This window comes from Pseudorasbora parva, unplaced genomic scaffold, assembly GCF_024679245.1.
Source record: "Pseudorasbora parva isolate DD20220531a unplaced genomic scaffold, ASM2467924v1 scaffold_31, whole genome shotgun sequence".
NCBI lineage: Eukaryota > Metazoa > Chordata > Actinopteri > Cypriniformes > Gobionidae > Pseudorasbora > Pseudorasbora parva.
This window is the reverse complement of record NW_027125103.1, coordinates 688,544-707,755: the sequence shown is the minus strand read 5'-3', so window position 1 is coordinate 707,755 and position 19,212 is coordinate 688,544. Positions and strand designations below refer to the sequence as shown.

Here is a 19,212-nt window from a genome sequence, read left to right as displayed (position 1 = left end):
AAGGCATGTTATTCCCAATTATGTGTTGTGGCTGGGTTGATATAGGTCTGCGCGACTATCGATTGAATTATGGTATTCTTCTGTAGCCTGACGAGTAACTTCAACCGTTGTTCATGTGAACTCAAAGACAGCCGGATGCTTTGTTTATAGATTTGTGGACTTTTTGACCTATCAATTCTTGTTTTTTTCTTCCTTCATTAAAATCAAAGATGTTCTTCAATGAGTGTAAATTGTATATTAAGAGTCTCCGCAATGCATTAAGCAATAGATTGACGCGTTCGTCTGTGTGTGAAGGAATATACACGTCCTCTTTTGTGTATAGGGATGCATATCCGCTGTATATTGTCAACTTCTCACTCGTGATGAATGAAATCTGACTCCTGCCGCTGGTCTGTGCTCAGTTCAGTTTTTAATTGTAGCGTGTTCTCTAACTGAACGAAAAAAAATTTCAGAAATGTTTTCAGAAATTTAAATTTTCAGAAAAAAACTAAATTGTTGCTAACTATATTTTTTACAGTAAAGTTTTGTTTGCTGTAAATTGTGCATGTTTCTTTTTTTCTTTTTCTTTTTTACAGTCATCACAATTACGAGGAAAAAGTTACATTCACACGTATAAATTCACAATTGTGGATATAAACTTGAAATTCTGACTTTTTTTCTCACAATTGCGAGTCGTATGTGGGTGTAGAACAGACAGGGGCATTGATTGCTTAGCTTTTCAGCCAGTTTGTTCACCAGGGATGATTATGACATAAAGGGCATTGCTCTCCCAGGTCAGTCTCTGCACAGTATGCGCTGCTGTACAGAGCCACATAACAAGTAGATTTAACTGGAGACATTGAACGTTCACACTTTTGGTCCAAGAACGGAATTACACAGCATTATAACAGCTTCAAGGTATAGTAATGTGAATGGATATTTAGCTGTTGTTATTAGGAATTAAATCAGATGTATGTCTATGCTATTTGTTCAAATTAAATATTTACTCAGTAACCTTTAAATCTGCAAATACTACCATGTCCAAGATTTTTTCGTATAATTGTGATTTTACCCAAAATTTTGTTGGCTATAGGCTGTTTATCACATAAATATCTTAAATTAATTTTGAGTCTTCTGTGTGATATCGTTCCAAAATTGCCACATACTGTATGTATTTCAGTTATGATAATAATGACAACATTATTATCATATGATAATGTTGTGATGATGATGTCAACAATAAGGCAGTGTCCTCGGTTTTGAATCAGAGACATTATGTGTTGTTTGCATTTGGATTATCACTGGAGATGCAACAATGTATCGGCTGATAACCGCAATTATTTTCTGAGAACAGCCGGTGATCAGGGCTGATGATATCCTGTCAATCAAAAGGGTGCAACTCATACTGTGTGTGTGTGTGTGTGTGTGTGTGTGTGTGTGTGTGTGTGTGTGTGCTAGGGTGCGTCTAGATTTTTAGGCTAGTCGAGCAATTAAGGTCGACTGAAAATCTTCCACCTAAACTCTATTTTGGGAATGATAAAACTGCTGCAATTTTGCTTCACATTCTGCGTCTTGGCACAAATCTTGCCACCTAAAGCTTAACAATTCAAAGCATATGAAAGCGTCAAAGACGAACGTACAGAATGCTGTTGAATCTGGAGAGGGAAAGCCAATGAAACCCTAACGACTGGATGTTCGATTCCTGTGAGGGTGCCATAGATCAAGGAGCTCTCCACTCCCCCCGCTGCGAGTTTTGCGAGTGCGACACATACTAACCAGTCTCTTCTATAGTTAAAGGTGGGGTAAGTGATATCTGGTAACTGTTGTTGATATTTCATATCACCAAAACAAACACGCCCCTACCCCCAAAAAGGTCTTGGCCCTATCTTGGCCCTCACACATAAGTAAACCCAGGCAACCTCTTACGGCAGAATCTCTGTGTGACTAATCCAGGTTGAAAATTCAATGAAAAAGTCATCCCTTCTATCACAAAAAACACAAACCGTTCTCATGAACAACTCGATAGTACACAAGCACGACAGTTCAGCCAACGACATATTACAATTATGACAAGGTTAGAGTTATAGCGATCACAAAAACGCAAACCGTTCTCATGAACAACTTGATAGAACACAAGCAGTCCAGCTAACGATATATTACAATTATGACCGGATAAGGGTTATATAGATCATGAAAAGTGGAAACAAACATATATTAGGAGTATAGTATCTTACTTGTCGGACACATTTGTAAGCTGATGCTTGAAACAGACACTGAGGAGATTTAGATGCTCCATACGGTGTGGAAATGAACGGGTCTTTATCGTCGCTGAAGTTAGCCACAATACGATCGCAAATGGACTAACAAGCGAACATGACACACAAGCATATTCAAGCAAAAGCAGCATTTATTGGGCTAATTCTCGGCTAATGTCCGTCATGTGTTTTGAATAATGACGTGCACAGAGCGAGAGCGAGCACTCTTCTCACCATCAACAATAGACATGCCCCTTACCTGCTGATTGGCTACAAGTTTGTTATTCCACTCGGCCCGAGTCCTTTTCCGAAAACGGTTTTGAAATAACACTTACCCATCCTTTAACCTAAAAACTTTTACAATTTACAAAACAATTTATCTTTAAATTAAATTGGGAATATAACTAATGCATAGAGACTTAACGTCTGTAAAAATACCCTGTCAGACAGCCTACACAAATATTGATCTTGAAATTGTTAGCCTGTCTTTTGTACATGTTTTACACTGTACATTTAATGTAATGCCTTGTTTCACGGGTTTCCTTGCAAATCTCTTCATAAATTACAGTTGGTGCAAAATGCAGCTGCTCAAATTATTACCAAAACTTCCATTTCTGAACATACAGTATTACTCCTGTTTTACAAAAAAATTGCAATGGATTCCAGTGAAATTTCGCATAATTTAAGAAAAAAAAAATCTCTCTAAGATCAGCTTCTGCACTTACATTTGTTCTTCCACGCACTCAGACAACTTGTTAAGGCGGGCTTTGATGTGATTTTAATGTTTTTAAATAATGTTTTTAAATTGTCTTTATTGTTTTTTTGTGGATTTTGTAAGGTGTCCTTGAGTGCCATGAAAGGCACCTATAAATAAAATGTATAATAATAATAATATGCAAAACCAGATTAAATAGCTCCGTAAGGGATTGCAAAAAGTGTGTAAAGAAGACTAATATATTTCACCATAGATCATGTTAAAAATGTGATTTTTTGGGGCAGAAATACCAACATATTCACTTTATCTGGTTTTAATAATCGACCGATTGGAGAAACTACACTACCCGCTGTGCTGAAGACCAGCTTTTACTTTTTTTCCCCTTACGTGCAACCTATTGGAATGCAAGGATGAGTCATTAGTTGGGTTAGTAAAATAACTAAATTATAGTTTTTAAGTAGCAAATAGTATTTATTTTAGAGATATAGTGCTTTGACGAACGATATCATCCATCATCCATCGCGATGTTTTACTGTAAATATTGTCAACTGCCAATTTAGGGGACATCACCCAACCTTACTTTAGTTATTTAAAAGTTAGTAAACATGAATAAGCATACAATTTTAACTTAATTTGAAGTTTCATTTGAACACTTTATCTTGTGTAGGAAATTGAAAATCGCTGGGGGTTTTTTAAGCATATTTTATTGATAATGATAATCTTCTAATATGACATGTTACAAAGGTTTTTGTAACATGTCATAGGCCAAAATTACACTATAGACCCTAAGGAAACACCATGCAAAAATTTGGTGCTTTTATCACCTCGGTAACAGTATTTTCATTATGCCACTGGACTAATAATCACAAAGAGCTTTGTGCCATGTATCTTGTGATAAGAAAAAAAGTTTTCGCTTTCAAATTCTGTCAACAGCGCAAATTTATTTTATTATTTAGACTGCCATTCTATGGACTATTTATAAGCCATTCAGACACATTTAAACTAATCTATTAATCTATCTGTCTGTCTGCCTTTCTGTGTCTTTCTTTCTGTCTGTCTGTGTCTTTCTTTCTGTCTGTCTGCCTTTCTGTCTGTCTTTCTGTCTGTCTGTCTGTCTGTCTGTGTATCTGTCTGCTTTTCTGTCTGTCTGTCTGTCTGCCTGTCTGTCCTTCTGTCTTTCTGTCGGTCTTTCTGTCTGTCTGTCTGTGTAATGATAAACCAGATGAAAGCAAATGCAATGCAAAAAGGCAATGTTTATTGAACAGATACTCAAAATAGTAATGGAAGATCGTTGCACAAACGCTCCTGCACAGAAGCAGTGGAGCGGGAACACAGACAGCAGGAGAGCATGACGCAGGGACTGAGATGGGATCCTGAAGACTGCCTGATGGTGAAGGTGAATCCGTGGTAAGATCGACGAGTGAAGAGTCCAGAGTCCAGTACACAGGAAACACAAGGAACAAGGAGAGAAGGCATTAAGTAGGCTGGTATGATGATGAGCAGCTGCCGCTGATCAGGCTAATGAGTAACCACACCCCTCAGAACAAACAACGTAACGAGACACATCCACACAACATACACCTGCACCACACACACACAAGACTAGAATGACAGCGGATTTACCAACCGTGACAGGACCCTCTCCCCTAGGAACATCTCCTGACGTTCCTAGACGACCCTACCTGCCGATGGATATCATCGATATGGAAGTGATCCAGTATGACTCGAGCAGGCACCCAACTCCTCTCCTCTAGACCGTAACTCTCCCAATCAACCAAATACTGGAATCCACGTCCCCTCCGTCTCGAGTCCAGAATACGATGTACCGAATATGTAGGTTCCCCGTCTACGAGTCGCGGCGGTGGGGGAACCGGGACAGGCGGATTAAGATGTGAATGAAACACGGGCTTGATTTTAGAAACATGAAAGGTGGAATGAATTCTCCTGTATGCAGAAGGAAGGTTAAGGCGGACTGTCTAATGACTAATGATCTTGGTGACAGTAAACGGCCAATAAATTTAGGAGCAAGCTTATTAGAAACGGAGCAAAGTGGAATGTTCTTAGTAGAAAGCCATACTTTTTGACCCACGACGTATACGGGTGGCTTAGACTGGTGGCGTTCAGCTTTAGCCTTGATGCGCGCCCCCACCTGGAGTAGAGTCTTGCGGGCTCCAGTGCATGTGCGGTGACACTTCTGGACGAAGGCGTGAGCGGAGGAGACCGCGACCTCCGATTCCAGGCTAGGAAAAATTGGTGGTTGGTACCCTAAACTACACTTAAACGGAGAAAGGCCCGTAGATGACACTGGGAACGAGTTATGAGCGTACTCAACCATAGAAAGTTGTTGGCTCCAGGAAGAAGGGTTCTTGGAAACCAGACATCGTAACAACTTTTCTAGATCTTGGTTGGCTCGCTCGGACTGACCGTTGCTCTAGGGATGGAAACCTGAAGACAGACTGACTGTCTTGATCCAATCAAAACCCAAGGAAGACAGGAACAATGAGGATTTCAGGATAGAGGTGTTCAACTCCAAGGGCACCTGCCACGAGCCCATTCCTGCAAACTGCAAGAAACCCCTCTAGTTCGTGAAGTAGCACTTTAAATACCCACAGCCCAGGTGTCCACAATCTCACATCACAGATGGACAGTGACGAACAACAATCAGAAGCAAAACACGGTAAGACCGTGACAGCCCCTCTAATAAAAGAGAAGACCTTACCTAAGGGCATCAATTAATAAATCCTTTCTCAAAAAGGTCAGAAATTTAACATTTAGAAAACGGTTCTATCAATACAAGTGAAATCCCATCACCAGCACAGTACTCAGCAAACGTTCTCTCCCATCTAACAGTTGGCATCTCCCTCTCCAACAATTCTTTGTACCTAAGAAAATCAATATTTAAGGTGAGAGAAAATACAAGGTGAAAGAGCAGTTACTGATGTAAATCAACCTCAACCAGAGTCACAAGGAGCATGGGACAGTGTATCAGCTAGGATATTATCCACACCCCTTATATGCCGAAAATCCAATGAGTAAGGCTGTAAAAAGAGGGACCAGCGAACCAGTCGTTGATTTGGGCTCTGCAGAGAATGTAAAAAGGTCAAAGGATTGTGGTCAGAAAAAAACACAATAGGAGATGTACCACTTGTCACATAAACATCAAAATGTTGTAATGCCCAAATCAAGGCTAAGGTCTCCTTTTCAATTGTTGAATAATGTACTTGATGCAAATTAAATTTTCTAGAGAAAAAACTGACCGGATGGACTACCCCATTTCCATCAGTCTGTATTAATACAGCACCAGCACCGACCTGGCTAGCATCCACCTGGATCTGAAAAGGTGACTCAAAGTGTGGAGCTGCCAGGACGGGTGACGTGCTGAGCAACCTCTTAATATTTTCAAATGCCTGTTGACACAGTAAAGACCACTCAAATGTTACTTTGATCTTCAGCAAATCTGTTAAAGGAGCTACCACAGATGAAAAGTTTGGATAAAAACTTCTGTAATAACCGACCATGCCTAAAAAACGCATTAACTCCTGCTTAGTACTTGGTGGAGGAAAGTTATCAATGGCCAGAATCTTAGCCTGCACCGGACGCACCATACCTTGCCCAACCACTTTTCCTAAATACGTTTCCGTTGCCCTGGCGAACTCACACTTCACCAGGTTAACGGTAAGTCGAGCCTCAGCAAGACGTTCAAACAGAGCTCGGACACGGCAGAGATGTTGTTCCCAGGTCTGACTGTAGACCACAACATCATCTAGGTATACAGTGTAGCCCTCCAAACCAGACGTCACCTGGTTCATCAAGCGTTGGAAAGTGGCAGGAGCATTTCTAAGGCCGAAACTCATCACAGAATAAGAGAACAATCCAAATGAAGTGATAAATGATGCAATCTCTTGAACACGTGGAGTAAGAGGCACTTGCCAGTAATCCTTTAATAGGTCTAATTTACTGACATAGGTAACTGGACCAATTTGATCGATACAATCCTCCATGCGTGGCAGAGGGAAAGAATCAGGTTTCGTTACATTGTTTAGTTTTCGGTAATCTGTACAGAACCAATACGTTCCATCTGGTTTACCCACCAACAAGCAAGGGGATGCCCAGCTGGAAAAAGAAGGTTTAGCAATATTATGCTCAATCATATAATCAATTTCAGACTGTATATACCGCTGTTTATCCTGGGAGGCACGGTAAAAGCGCTGGCGTATAGGTTTTTCTTCCCCAACATCTATGTCATGCTCCATTAGATGCGTCTGAGTTGGAGCATCTGCAAATAAAACTAAAAACTCAAAAATTAATGATATCAACTCAGCTCTATTTTGATCAGGTAAATGTTGCACCAACTGTTCCAAATTAGTCAGAGTTTCTGAATTCTTTCGAGGCTGTAAAAGACAATCATCAGGTGTCACAACATCTGATGCAGTCATCGCCACAGCCGCCGGAGCCAAATCAGAGACCACCGAACGGACATAAAATGGTTTTAATAAATTTGCATGGCACAACGTCTTTTACGCTCAGGTGTAGAAATTACATAGTTCTGATCAGATACTTTATGAACCACAGTATAAGGACCAGAAAACTTGGCGACCAGAAAAAGGTGACTCACGCATTGGTAACAAAGCTAAAACCTGATCACCAGCACAAAACTCCCGGAATTCAGTCTTCCTATCAAACCAGCATTTCATTTTCTTTTGCTTTTTCAACAAATTCTCTTTAGCCATCTCCCCTGCTAAAAACAACCGTCTTTTCGAAAACCATTTACATAATGTAACAAATTCACTGGAGGTTCATCCTCCTGTAAACCATCACGGAGGACTGGAAGTGGCCCACGCACTTTATGCCCAAAAACTAAATCATTTGGACTAAACCCTAAACTGTCCTGCAACACTTCCAGAGCTGCCAACAGCAACCATGGCAAACCCTCCTCCCAATCACGATTGAGCTCCACACAGTATGCCCGCAACAGAGATTTTAAGGTCTGGTGGAAGCGTTCCAAAACCCCTTGACTCTGGGCATGGTAGGCAGTGGATCGATTATGCCTCACCCCAAGCTGTTTCAACACCTCCTGAAACATACCAGAGGTAAAATTAGTTCCTTGGTCACTTTGAATGATCTTAGGAATCCCAAAAATGTATATAAATTGAGTCAAGGCCTTTACCACAGAACGAGTTGTGATGGAAAGGAGAGGATAAGCGGCTGGATATCTTGTACTTTGACACATGACAGTAACTAGGTAGATGTTACCTGACTTTGATGGGGGCAAAGGACCCACACAGTCTATCACCAGATGTTGGAACGGTGGTTCCACAGCTGGAATCGGATATAAGGGAACTGGTTTGAGAGGCTGGTTAGGTTTACCTGTTAATTGGCATGTCCGACAAGTTAATATACTGTCGAACATCTTTCTTCATTCGAGGCCAATAAAAGTAATGTAACACCTGATTGTACACCTTATTAACCCCGAAATGTCCAGCTACATCTCCATGAGCAGTTTTCAAAACTGTATTTCTCAGTGATGTTGGTACAACAACTTGAACAGATACCTGACCTAACAATTCCTCTTTACCAGATAACCACTTCCTAAGTAGTATGCCATCTTCAACAAAATACCCCCTTGTTACTTCCCTCATTTTTTTCATAAGGCAAAATAGAAGAAAACACCTCCTTCAGAGTTTCATCCTCCTGCTGAGCTTTAATCAGCTCCTCAGTTGAGGTGAAGGAAGAGAGAACCGAGAGGCCAGTCACCGGTATCTTTGACGAATCTTCAGGTTTAGACTCCACAACCTGTAAGACATCAAAATTATCTTTGCTCATAGCACGATTGACTGCAAAAGTGACAAACACCTCAGGGAACTGTGTAACAACAGTTTGGTCCTCTAAAGAGGGAGACATGGTTACAATTGGTGGTGGGGGCACACCTCTCCAAACACGGCCCCCAGCCAGATTATTTCCTAATATAACTGATATCCCCTCTACTGGCAGTGAAGATCGTACACCTACAACCACTGTACCACTAACCAGTTCAGACTGAAGAACTACTGTATGTAATGGAACAGACAAACTCTGCAATCCAATTCCCTTTATCAGCACCTCCCTACCCGTACTTGAAGCAGCAGAAAAGTGTAAAGAAGACTCCAAAATGAATGTCTCCGAGGCTCCTGTATCCCTCAAAATCTTGACAGGAACTTTATCACTGCTCCCAACGAGAGACGCAAAACCATCTGTAATAAATGGAGCATACATTTGCTTTTCATTATGCAAACCTGCTCCTTCTAGCTTTCGATTACACTCACCACCATTATCAGAAAGATTAGGAACTCCAGAAACTATTGAAGACACCAACAGAGCTGGCTTTGGTTCAGACTTGACATAACTTAATTTTGCTTTTAAAGTAGGACAATCTTTTTTTCCAATGACCTCTTTTAAGACAGTAAGCACACTGATCATCTCTCTCATCAGAAAACTTTGATTTACTCACAGGCCTACCACCACCAGTCAAACTTGAAGAGGATTCAGCATTCTCCAAAGTCTCTGCAGGACACTAACGGTTCTTTCTCTCCTCACCCTTGTGTGTGAGAACATACTCATCAGCAAGAATTGATGCCGTTTTAACTTTTCGCTCTGCTATAAAAACAGCCACATCATCAGACAGAGTATTCTTAAACTGTTCCAGCAACATCAATTCATAAAGAGTCTCATAGGTATCTGCAAGATGAAGAACACCATCGATCAAATTGAATACGCAGATTTCTTGCAAACTCTGAAAAAGATTGTTGCCCTCCTTTACGCAAAGCTCTAAACCTTTGTCTGTATGCTTCAGGAACTAGCTCATATGCTTTCAATACCACTTCCTTCACTTTTGTATAGACCTGACTATCCGCCACACTAAGTGTAGAATAGGCCTTTTGAGCTTTACCTTGGAGCACACATTGCAATAGTATTGTTCGTTCACTATCTTTCCATCCCATCAAGTTGGCTAAACGCTCAAATAAATTAAAGAAAGTGTCTAATTCCTCTTCATTAAACTTGGGCATAAGATTAAGATTTCTTGCAACATCAAAACCCTGCAAAAATGCACTACTCATTTGTGGTTTTTCAATACTAGACAGAGCCTCTAATTGACCATCTCTAATTAACTGCAGTCTCTGTTCTTCTAGATCTAATTTACGAAATTCAAGTTCCCTATTTCTTTTACTATTTTCCTTTTCTAAGAGCATCAAGTCTCTCTGCTGCTCATAAGTTAAAGAACTTTTTTGATAAATTTTCTCCTTAGGATCTTGAATTTCCAACACAGTTTGTTTCTCAGGCCCAGATGTAAACACAACCAAATCTACCAAGGCTGATTTTACAATTAATCCTATTCTTTCTTTTAGACGTTTTTCTTTAGCTGTAATCCCAATGTCAAAATGTGCTGCTACCTCTATCAATTGGTATTTAGACATTTTGTCTATCTCCTCCTCAGTAGGATGTTTTAAAAAATCTTCTAACCCTGAGGCCATTTTTTTTAAACCACTACCTATACAAACCTCGTTTTAACACAAATTCGAATTTCTCATAAACAGAGTCTTTTCCCACTGCCTAACAAAAAAAACGAACTCAACCCTAAACTTTGTGCTTCAACCAAGAGCCGAGTTCCTTTAAGCCCTTATACCGACAGCACCGATACCCCTCAGAGAACCAGAGAGATACAGTCCAGCGGCAGTGCCCTCAGCCCAGCGTCAGCACAAAAACAACAAACTAAAATAAAAAAAGATCAATGCAAAATTAGTTGCTACAACCTACTTGGAAAAATACACCCTTTATGAGAAACAAATATCTAACCTCAAATAACCACTGCACAACACAATTTTACCTCTCCTTACCGATCCAACAGGATTAACCCAATATCAATTCAGATCCAAAAAAAAAAAGGTATGCTACTTACCAATCTTCAACACAATGCGACAAACTTGAACTCGGCAGCGAAAAATCAAGCGTTTGCATATAACAAACAGAGAAGCGCTCGCGCAGGTGATCGTAATCAGTCAAGTGCAATGCGCGCGACCACACCTTTCTCAATCAGCGAAGAGGAAAAAAAAAACTTTTACCAAACGGACGAGCCCCCACTTTTGTTACAGTTCAGCTCACAACTGTAACAAAAATGATAACAACGTAGATACGATTGGAAAGATATACATTTATTACATAGTTCTAGGGAAACCATAATAACATTAAATAGAAAAAACATCTAAACGCCAATCGATCCAATCAAAACCCGAGGAAGACAGGAACAATGAGGATTTCAGGATAGAGGTGTTCAACTCCAAGGGCACCTGCCACAAGCCCATTCCTGCAAACTGCAAGAAAGAAACACAATCAAGAACAACCCCCACCCCTCTAGTTCGTGAAGGAGCACTTTAAATACCCACAGCCCAGGTGTCCACAATCTCACATCACAGATGGACAGTGACAAACAACAATCAGAAGCAAAACACAGTAAGACCGTGACATGGACATTGCGAGCCATTAATGGCCACCAAAACCGTTGCTTTACTAAGTGCCTAGTGCGACTTATTCCTGGATGACAGGCCACATTGGAGCAATGCCCCCATCGGATCACATAGGACCGTAACCCCTCCGGAACAAACAAACGATTCGGTGGGCAACCGGGCGTAGGCGTTACCCCTTCTAGGGATGTCTTGACCCTCGATTCGACCTCCCATACGAGTATGGATATAACGACTTTCTTCGGTAAAATACACTCGTCGACCTCCACCACAAACTGACGTGTGGGATCAGGACTGACTAAGATGGGAGCTGATACGAAGCGACTTTTGAGGTTGGAGAATACAGCCTCAGCTGTATCCGACCACCTGAACATCATTCTGGGGGAGGTCAAGGCAGTCAGAGGTGTGGCTAGTTGGCTGAAGTTGCGAATGAAACCGCTGTAGGGCCTTACGGGAATCTGGACTTGGCCAATCTATCACAGCCTTCACTTTGTCAGGGTCCATGCACACTCCCTCGGAAAAGACGATGTAACCTAGGAAGGAAACAGACTGTGCATGAAAATTGCATTTCTCCACCTTGACAAAAAGCCCATTCTGTAACAACCTCTGAAGCACTCGTCTGACATGTTGCACATGTTCATGGAGAGATCGTCCAGGTAAACATATATGAACTGGTCAACCATGTCTCTCAAATCGTCATTGAAGAGTTCCTGGAAAACCGCTGGGGAGTTGGAAAGGCCGAAAGGCATAACCATGTATTCAAAATGCCCCCTGGGGGTGTTAAACGCAGTTTTCCATTCATCCCACTTCCTGATGCTACGTAAATCCAATTTTGTGAATATGGATGCTCCCTGCAACCTCTCAAAAGCTGAAGACATCAGCGGTAAAGGATATGTATTCTTTACCGTGATTTTGTTCAGCTCTCAGTAATCAATACAAGTTCACAGAGAACCATCCTTCTTACCCACAAAAAAGAACCCCGCCCCCGCTGGAGAAGAGGAAGGTTGGATGAACCCGGCCGCTAGAGAATAAGAAATATATTTCTCCATGGTCTCCCTCTCAGGAACGGAAAGAGAGTAAAGTTTGCCCTTAGGCGGAGTGTAATAACAACTTTCAGATGGGAAGGAAGGAGGCAGGAACCGGCGAACATTCAACGACTTTTATTAAATAAACAAAAGTAAACCACGGGCAGCCCCTCACGGACGACTGCCCGCACACACATAACAAAACGTAAACAAAACATAACATAAAATCCAGGCCTGGTCCTCTCTCAGAACGAATGCCACCTTAGACTCCTCTGTCTCGAACGTCATCGGCTGTAGCAAAAAATTCATATAACATTTAGTGAGAAACGCTCTACAAAAATCTGACTCACCAGCGTAACTCTCAGGAACAGGTAGGCAGGGTTCAGGACGCTGACTCCTCTCTGGTACGACGGGGGAAACGTCCGGTGTGGGTGGCACAGTGGGAGCGCTCAGGAGTGGGATCTGCTGGGTGAGCCCGGACACCTGCGTCGCGAGCGCTTGGACAGCGCGTCCATTGGAAGAAATGCTCTTCTGCTGCTGATCCATCCTGGCAATGCTATGCTCCACGAAATTCTTCAATGCTTGCTGCTTCCATAGTTGGTCAGATTGTTCTGTAATGATAAACTGGACGGAAGCAAATGCAATGCAAATTAGCAATGTTTATTGAACAGATACTCATAATAGTAATGGAAGATCATTGCACAAACGCTCCTGCTCAGAAGCAGTGGAGCAGGAACAGACAGCAGGAGAGCAGGGACTGAGATGGGATCTTGAAGACTGCGTGATGGTGAAGGTGAATCCGTGGTGAGATCGACGAGTGAAGAGTCCAGAGTCCAGTACACAAGAAACACGAGGAACAAGGAACAGGCACGCGACATAGGAGACTCAAACAACAATCTGACAACATGGAGAGGGAGAGAAGGCATTAAGTAGGCTGGTATGATGATGAGCAGCTGCCACTGATCAGGCTAATGAGTGACCACGCCCCTCAGACCAAACAACGTAACGAGACACACCCACACAACATACACCTGCACCACACACACACAAGACTAGAATGAGACAGCGGATTTACCAACCGTCACAGTCTGTCTGTCTTTCTGTCTGCCTTTCTGTCTGTCTTTCTGTCTGTCTGTCTGTCTACCTTTCTGTCTGTCTTTCTGCCTTTCTGTCTGTCTGTGCCTTTTTGTCTGTCTGTCTGTCTGCCTTTCTGTCTGTCTGTCGGTCTGCCTTTCTTTCTTTCTTTCTTTCTTTCTTTCTTTCTTTCTTTCTTTCTTTCTTTCTTTCTTTCTTTGTCTGTCTTTCTGTCTATATAACTGTGTGTCTATCCATCCACCCATCCATCCATCCATCTCACAGCAACCCAGAACACCATGGCAACCACCTACCAATAGCAAAGCAAAACACCAGAAACCACCTGAGTACAATGCAACCACCCTGATGGCCCTAACAATTGCCTAGCAACAACCCAGAGTACCCTAGCAACTGCTTAGTATAGCAACCATGTAGATTATCCTAGAAATGTCATAACAAAACCCTAGCAACCACCCAAGTACCCTAGAATTCACATAGCAGCACCCTCACAACCACCCTGAGTCTCTAGCAACCCCCAGAATACCTTAGCAACCACATAGCAACACTTTAGCAACCAACCAATTACCATAGCAACCACAAAGCAATACCTTAACAACCACCCAGAATACCCTAGCAACCACATAACAACGCCTAGGTCTGCGTAGAACTGTTTTTTTAGTCCTGTTTCCAGAATTTCACTTAAATTTCATTTAAATTTCCACTGAGAAAATAAAAATAAAGCCTGCACAAAAATTGTATTTATTTTACTCGCCTTGTAGAGATACAAAATTTAATATTTTGCTGCCAACACAGTAGAGGGAAAAATGTTGCAGAGAAAAAATAAATAAGAATAAATGTCAGTTTAGTTTGACCCTGTATTTTTCTTCCATCTGCGTGACACATGAAAGACTCCCATATATCAGACTTGCCTGATGTGGGTTTCTTAGGAGTAAACTGACCATTTTCCAGTCCAAGCTGAACGTCCTTCAAGGACAGGACATCCACACTTTGCACTGCCATCCTTATTCTGGTCTGTCAGACAGCCTGTGCCTGTTCTTTCTGAGGGCTGTATATTTACCACCTGTACAGTCTGCCCTGAGGGCTGTTATGCACATACTGCTCGCAAATACAATACAGAAAGAACTGGCCCATGTGTGCAGTGCGTGCATAACTATCCTGAATGCAGGCTGTATACTGGCTGGTCGATAAGATTAAGATTAAGTAAAGCAAAGATATGCTGTTCTGAAAGCACGTCAGGAATGTAATATTGAATGACCGACCGCTACCATTCAAATTACACCAGAGTTACCGACCACTACCATTCAAATTACACCAAAGTTACCAACCGCTGCCATGTTTAGTCGGAAAGTGAATCCTGCGCCGTAAAATATCGGGAATGGTCGGGAATAACAGACCTCTATCCTATAGCAACCATCCTGATTATGCATGTCTATCTATTTATCATTTGACCATTTCCATCCATCCATTCATACTTTAAACTTAAAACAATTTCAATATAAACATTTTCATTTTTATTCGAACGTCAAGTCTAATCAACTGTATTTATATAGTGCTTTTACAATGACATTTGTGTCAAAGCAGCTTTGTGTTAAACAGGAAAATATTACATTCTGGAGAAAACAGTGATGTTATCAGCTTATTTTAATTTATCATATAGCGACAATGTGGGCAGATCAGTAATAAAGTTAATTTAGTAATTCATTTTATTTGGATATTTAGTTAAAAACTTAGACCGAAATTTTAGTGTCCCCAACTGAGCAAGCCAAGCCAAAGGCGACTGGGCAAGGAACCAAAACTCCATCAGGGCATGATGGAGAAAAATAAACCTTGGGAGAAACCAGACTCAGTTGGGGTGCCAGTTCTCCTCTGGCCTATTATTAAACAGTGTATGATTATTATTCTGGCAACCTTACAGGTCAGAAATCATATTAGATCGGAATATTCGAAAGTTCGAGGTATTATGCAAGAGACGGGTTTATTAAGGATGATGCGTCGATTACACAAAAATATAAATATTTGAAGGCTCGGAGTCATCGCACCGGAATTATTAAATCTGAAAATAAATAGTAGTTTAATAAAATTATTTGGGCTCTGTTTTAAAAATTTAACCTCTAAATATTGCAGTAATGTACCAAATGAGAGGGTTCCCTGTATAGTTTGCATACATTATTTGGGAGAGATTTTTTTTTCTGGTATTGGCAGATATCACTGATTAATCGTCTAGTGGTATCGGCAAAGAAATGTGGTATCAGTGCATCTTTATCACTGATAACAAAATATGATTTATACAAGACTACACAGCTTATTTACCATTGTACTGTTTTCTCTAGGCAGTGTCTCACACCTAATGGAGTTGGGAATCTGAGAGAAATCTAAAATGGATTCCTGGACAATTTCATTCTCACCCAGTAACTTCCCCAGTAATGAGTCTGAGCTCCCCATGTATGATGGCATCATGCTCGGCAACATATCCGAAGATGGCCTGAGTAACGACACCCACAAGAGCATGACAGAAACTAGCACAGTCGTCATCACCTTCATGTATTTTGTGGTATGTGCTATTGGTCTTTGTGGAAATGGTTTGGTCATCTACGTCATTCTGCGCTATGCTAAGATGAAGACGGTTACGAACATCTACATCCTGAACCTGGCAGTGGCAGATGTTCTGTTCATGATGAGTTTGCCCTTTATCGCTATCCAGCTGGCGCTGGTGCACTGGCCGTTTGGGTCAGCTCTGTGCCGCGTGGTCATGACTGTCGACTCTCTCAACCAGTTCACCAGTATTTTCTGTCTGATGGTGATGAGCATTGATCGATACCTGGCTGTGGTGCACCCCATAAAGTCGACCAAATGGAGGAAGCCCCATGTTGCGAAGGCCATCAACCTGGCCGTGTGGGTTGTGTCGCTCATGGTCAACCTCCCGATTGTGATCTACAGTGGACTGATCACCAAACCTGACGGATGCTTCTGCACTATTGTGTGGCCAGAGCCCCAGGAGGCCTACTACACCACCTTCATGTTCTACACCTTTTTCCTAGGTTTCGTCCTGCCTCTAATGGTGATATGTCTATGCTATTTGTTCATTATCATCAAGGTGAAGTCCTCAGGAATCAGGGTGTGCTCCAGCAAACGGAAGCGCTCTGAAAAGAAGGTGACACGAATGGTGTCCATCGTGGTGGCGGTCTTTGTTTTCTGCTGGCTGCCGTTCTACATCTTCAACGTGACGTCGGTCACAGGCACTATCAGCACCACGCCCTTTCTGAGGAGCATGTTCGCCTTCGTTGTGGTCCTGGGATACGCCAATAGCTGCGCAAACCCGATATTGTACGCTTTCTTGTCGGAGAACTTCAAAAAAAGTTTCAAGAATGTTTTGTGCTTGAAAAAAGTGGATGACGTTGAATGCACCGACAGCAAACAGAACAAGTCACAGACAAGGAATGACCCTAAAGGAAGTCAAAATGGAAAGCTAAATGGAGCAGCTTATAGTAGTCGTTAGAAACTGTGTGCCGCAGAACACATGGAATAAACAAAGAGAGTAATGACGTGTTCACACCGAAGAAATTTGCACCGGGTGTCGCGAATGACATGATATTCGCCTCAAAAGCGTCTTCTGCGCAAAATTTTACACTTGAGCAGAAAATTCATATGACGCGTTGTCACGCAAGCCAGTCAGTGAAGAGCTTATTGACACATTGGGTATCCGTCATCCTCAAGTTGAGCTGCAAGCGGCTGTTATCCAGGCATTTCTTCCTGAAATTCATTGAGTTGTATGCACCTCTGGATGGCGCTGTGAACCCAGACACGTTGGCATTTGGCTTTCCGGCATATTCGGGAATTCCACAACAGATCCAGAGCAGCAATATTTGTTTTTCCAACATTTTTGATGACTGAAAATGGCAGAATGAAATGTTGATGATGTGCGGTAAAACACTCCCCATGGCAAGTTATCCCGCAAGTAAAATTGAGCGAGTGATGTGATGCAAAATTTTGCTTCGCTTTTGGGTGTGCACACCATAAGAGGAAACCCAGCAAATATGATGTCCATGTTAACAGGCTTGGTTTCCTAAATATACTAAATAAAATACAAGAATTTACCCAGTTTTTGGTTTACCCAGTTTTGGTTTGGGTCCAAGTAACACTCATTGGTTAAAACCTGTAAAATGCATTATTGCTTATTTTTATTCTGAAGTTATTTATGTATATTTATAAAGGGATTCATAGTATTAATGAACTACATGTACTTTCTATAGGGTTAGGGTTTGGTTGAGGGTTAGTTAGTAATTATGCATAATTTACTGTTATTACTATAGTAAGAACATGTAACAAATATAATAAAGAGTTACCAGTATCGTTTAAAAAAGAAGAACACATTTACTGTAGTACTCAGTCACCAGTGAAAATAGAAAATAAAGTTATTAGTATGATGTGTTAAAGCGATGTCAAACATATGTTGCCATAATTTATTGATCATATTTTTTTTTTGTTTACAGTGTATTTTGTTTTTTGGTTTGTTTTTTATTAATCTTTTATCCATGGAGACTCTTAATGTAAGAACTGCACACAATGTAATACATTATGGTTATTTTATAATGTTCATAATGTAATATTTTTTTAATGTAATAAAATCGCAAGCTCGTGATGTAATACAAATTTTTACATTATGAGAAATTATTACATTATAAACTCACCAAAACATATAATATTTTCATTATCTTCATTATTTCATTACCTGGGAAATGCAACAGATTTAAATATTCATATTATTTTATTTATTTATTTATTTGTTTTTTGTTTATTTGCTTATTTATTTATGTAAAGGAACACTAATATTTTTGTCACAATAATGAAAATATGACATGTTTTGGTGAGTTTACAATGTAAGAATTTTCTGTAACAATTGTTAATACATTATGAGCTCAAGATTTTATTGCATTTTGAGAAAATTATTACATTATGTATTATGTAAAAACTGCAAAACTTTTTATTATTATTATTATTATTATTATTATTATTATTATTATTATTATTATTATTATCTTTTATCCATGGAGATTGTAGCAACTCATAATGTAAAAACTGCACATAATTTAGTATAACAGTATAACATTATATGTTAGTATAACATTTATTATTATTATTATTATTATTATTATTATTATTATTATTATTATTATCATTATTATTATTATTATAATACAATTTTAATAATGTAATAATTTTATCAAAATAAAATCTTGAACTCACCATTTTTACAGAAAGTAATTACATTATAGACTCGCCAAAAAATCATATTTTCTGGCGTCATATTTTCATTATTGTAATAGCTTTTAAAACATAAAAATATTAGTGTTCCCTTACAATTTTTTTTTTAAAACTACCTGTGAAAAATTTAAACATTATTATTATTATTATTATTATTATTCAATTTTTAATAATAATAATAATAATAATCATAATAAACAAAGCATTTGTATCTTTAAAATGTACTGTAAAGGTATACCAATGCTTTATGTTTAATAAACCTATACTAATATGAATAATAATAATACAAATCTGTTGCATTTTGCAGGTAGATTAAGACTGGCATTTGATTTTTAAAAATCATCTGTATGGAAACACTAATATTTTTATGTTTTTTAAAAACTATT

General features: G+C 40.1%; 1 protein-coding gene across 2 annotated transcripts; it reads left to right on the top strand.

Moving 5' to 3' along the window:
- Nucleotides 1-761: 761 nt before the first annotated feature.
- On the top strand, nucleotides 762-17,662 carry sstr2b (somatostatin receptor 2b). Of its 2 annotated transcripts, none has more exons than XM_067437327.1 (2): nucleotides 762-897; nucleotides 15,895-17,662. In XM_067437327.1, exon 2 carries the CDS (start codon nucleotides 15,942-15,944, stop codon nucleotides 17,058-17,060), a length of 1,119 nt encoding a protein of 372 aa, XP_067293428.1. In that variant the 5' UTR covers nucleotides 762-897; nucleotides 15,895-15,941; the 3' UTR covers nucleotides 17,061-17,662. The 2 variants fall into 2 exon arrangements, with proteins under 2 accessions (XP_067293428.1, XP_067293429.1); XM_067437328.1 differs by having other exon boundaries at nucleotides 791-897; nucleotides 15,899-17,662.
- Nucleotides 17,663-19,212: the final 1,550 nt, after the last annotated feature.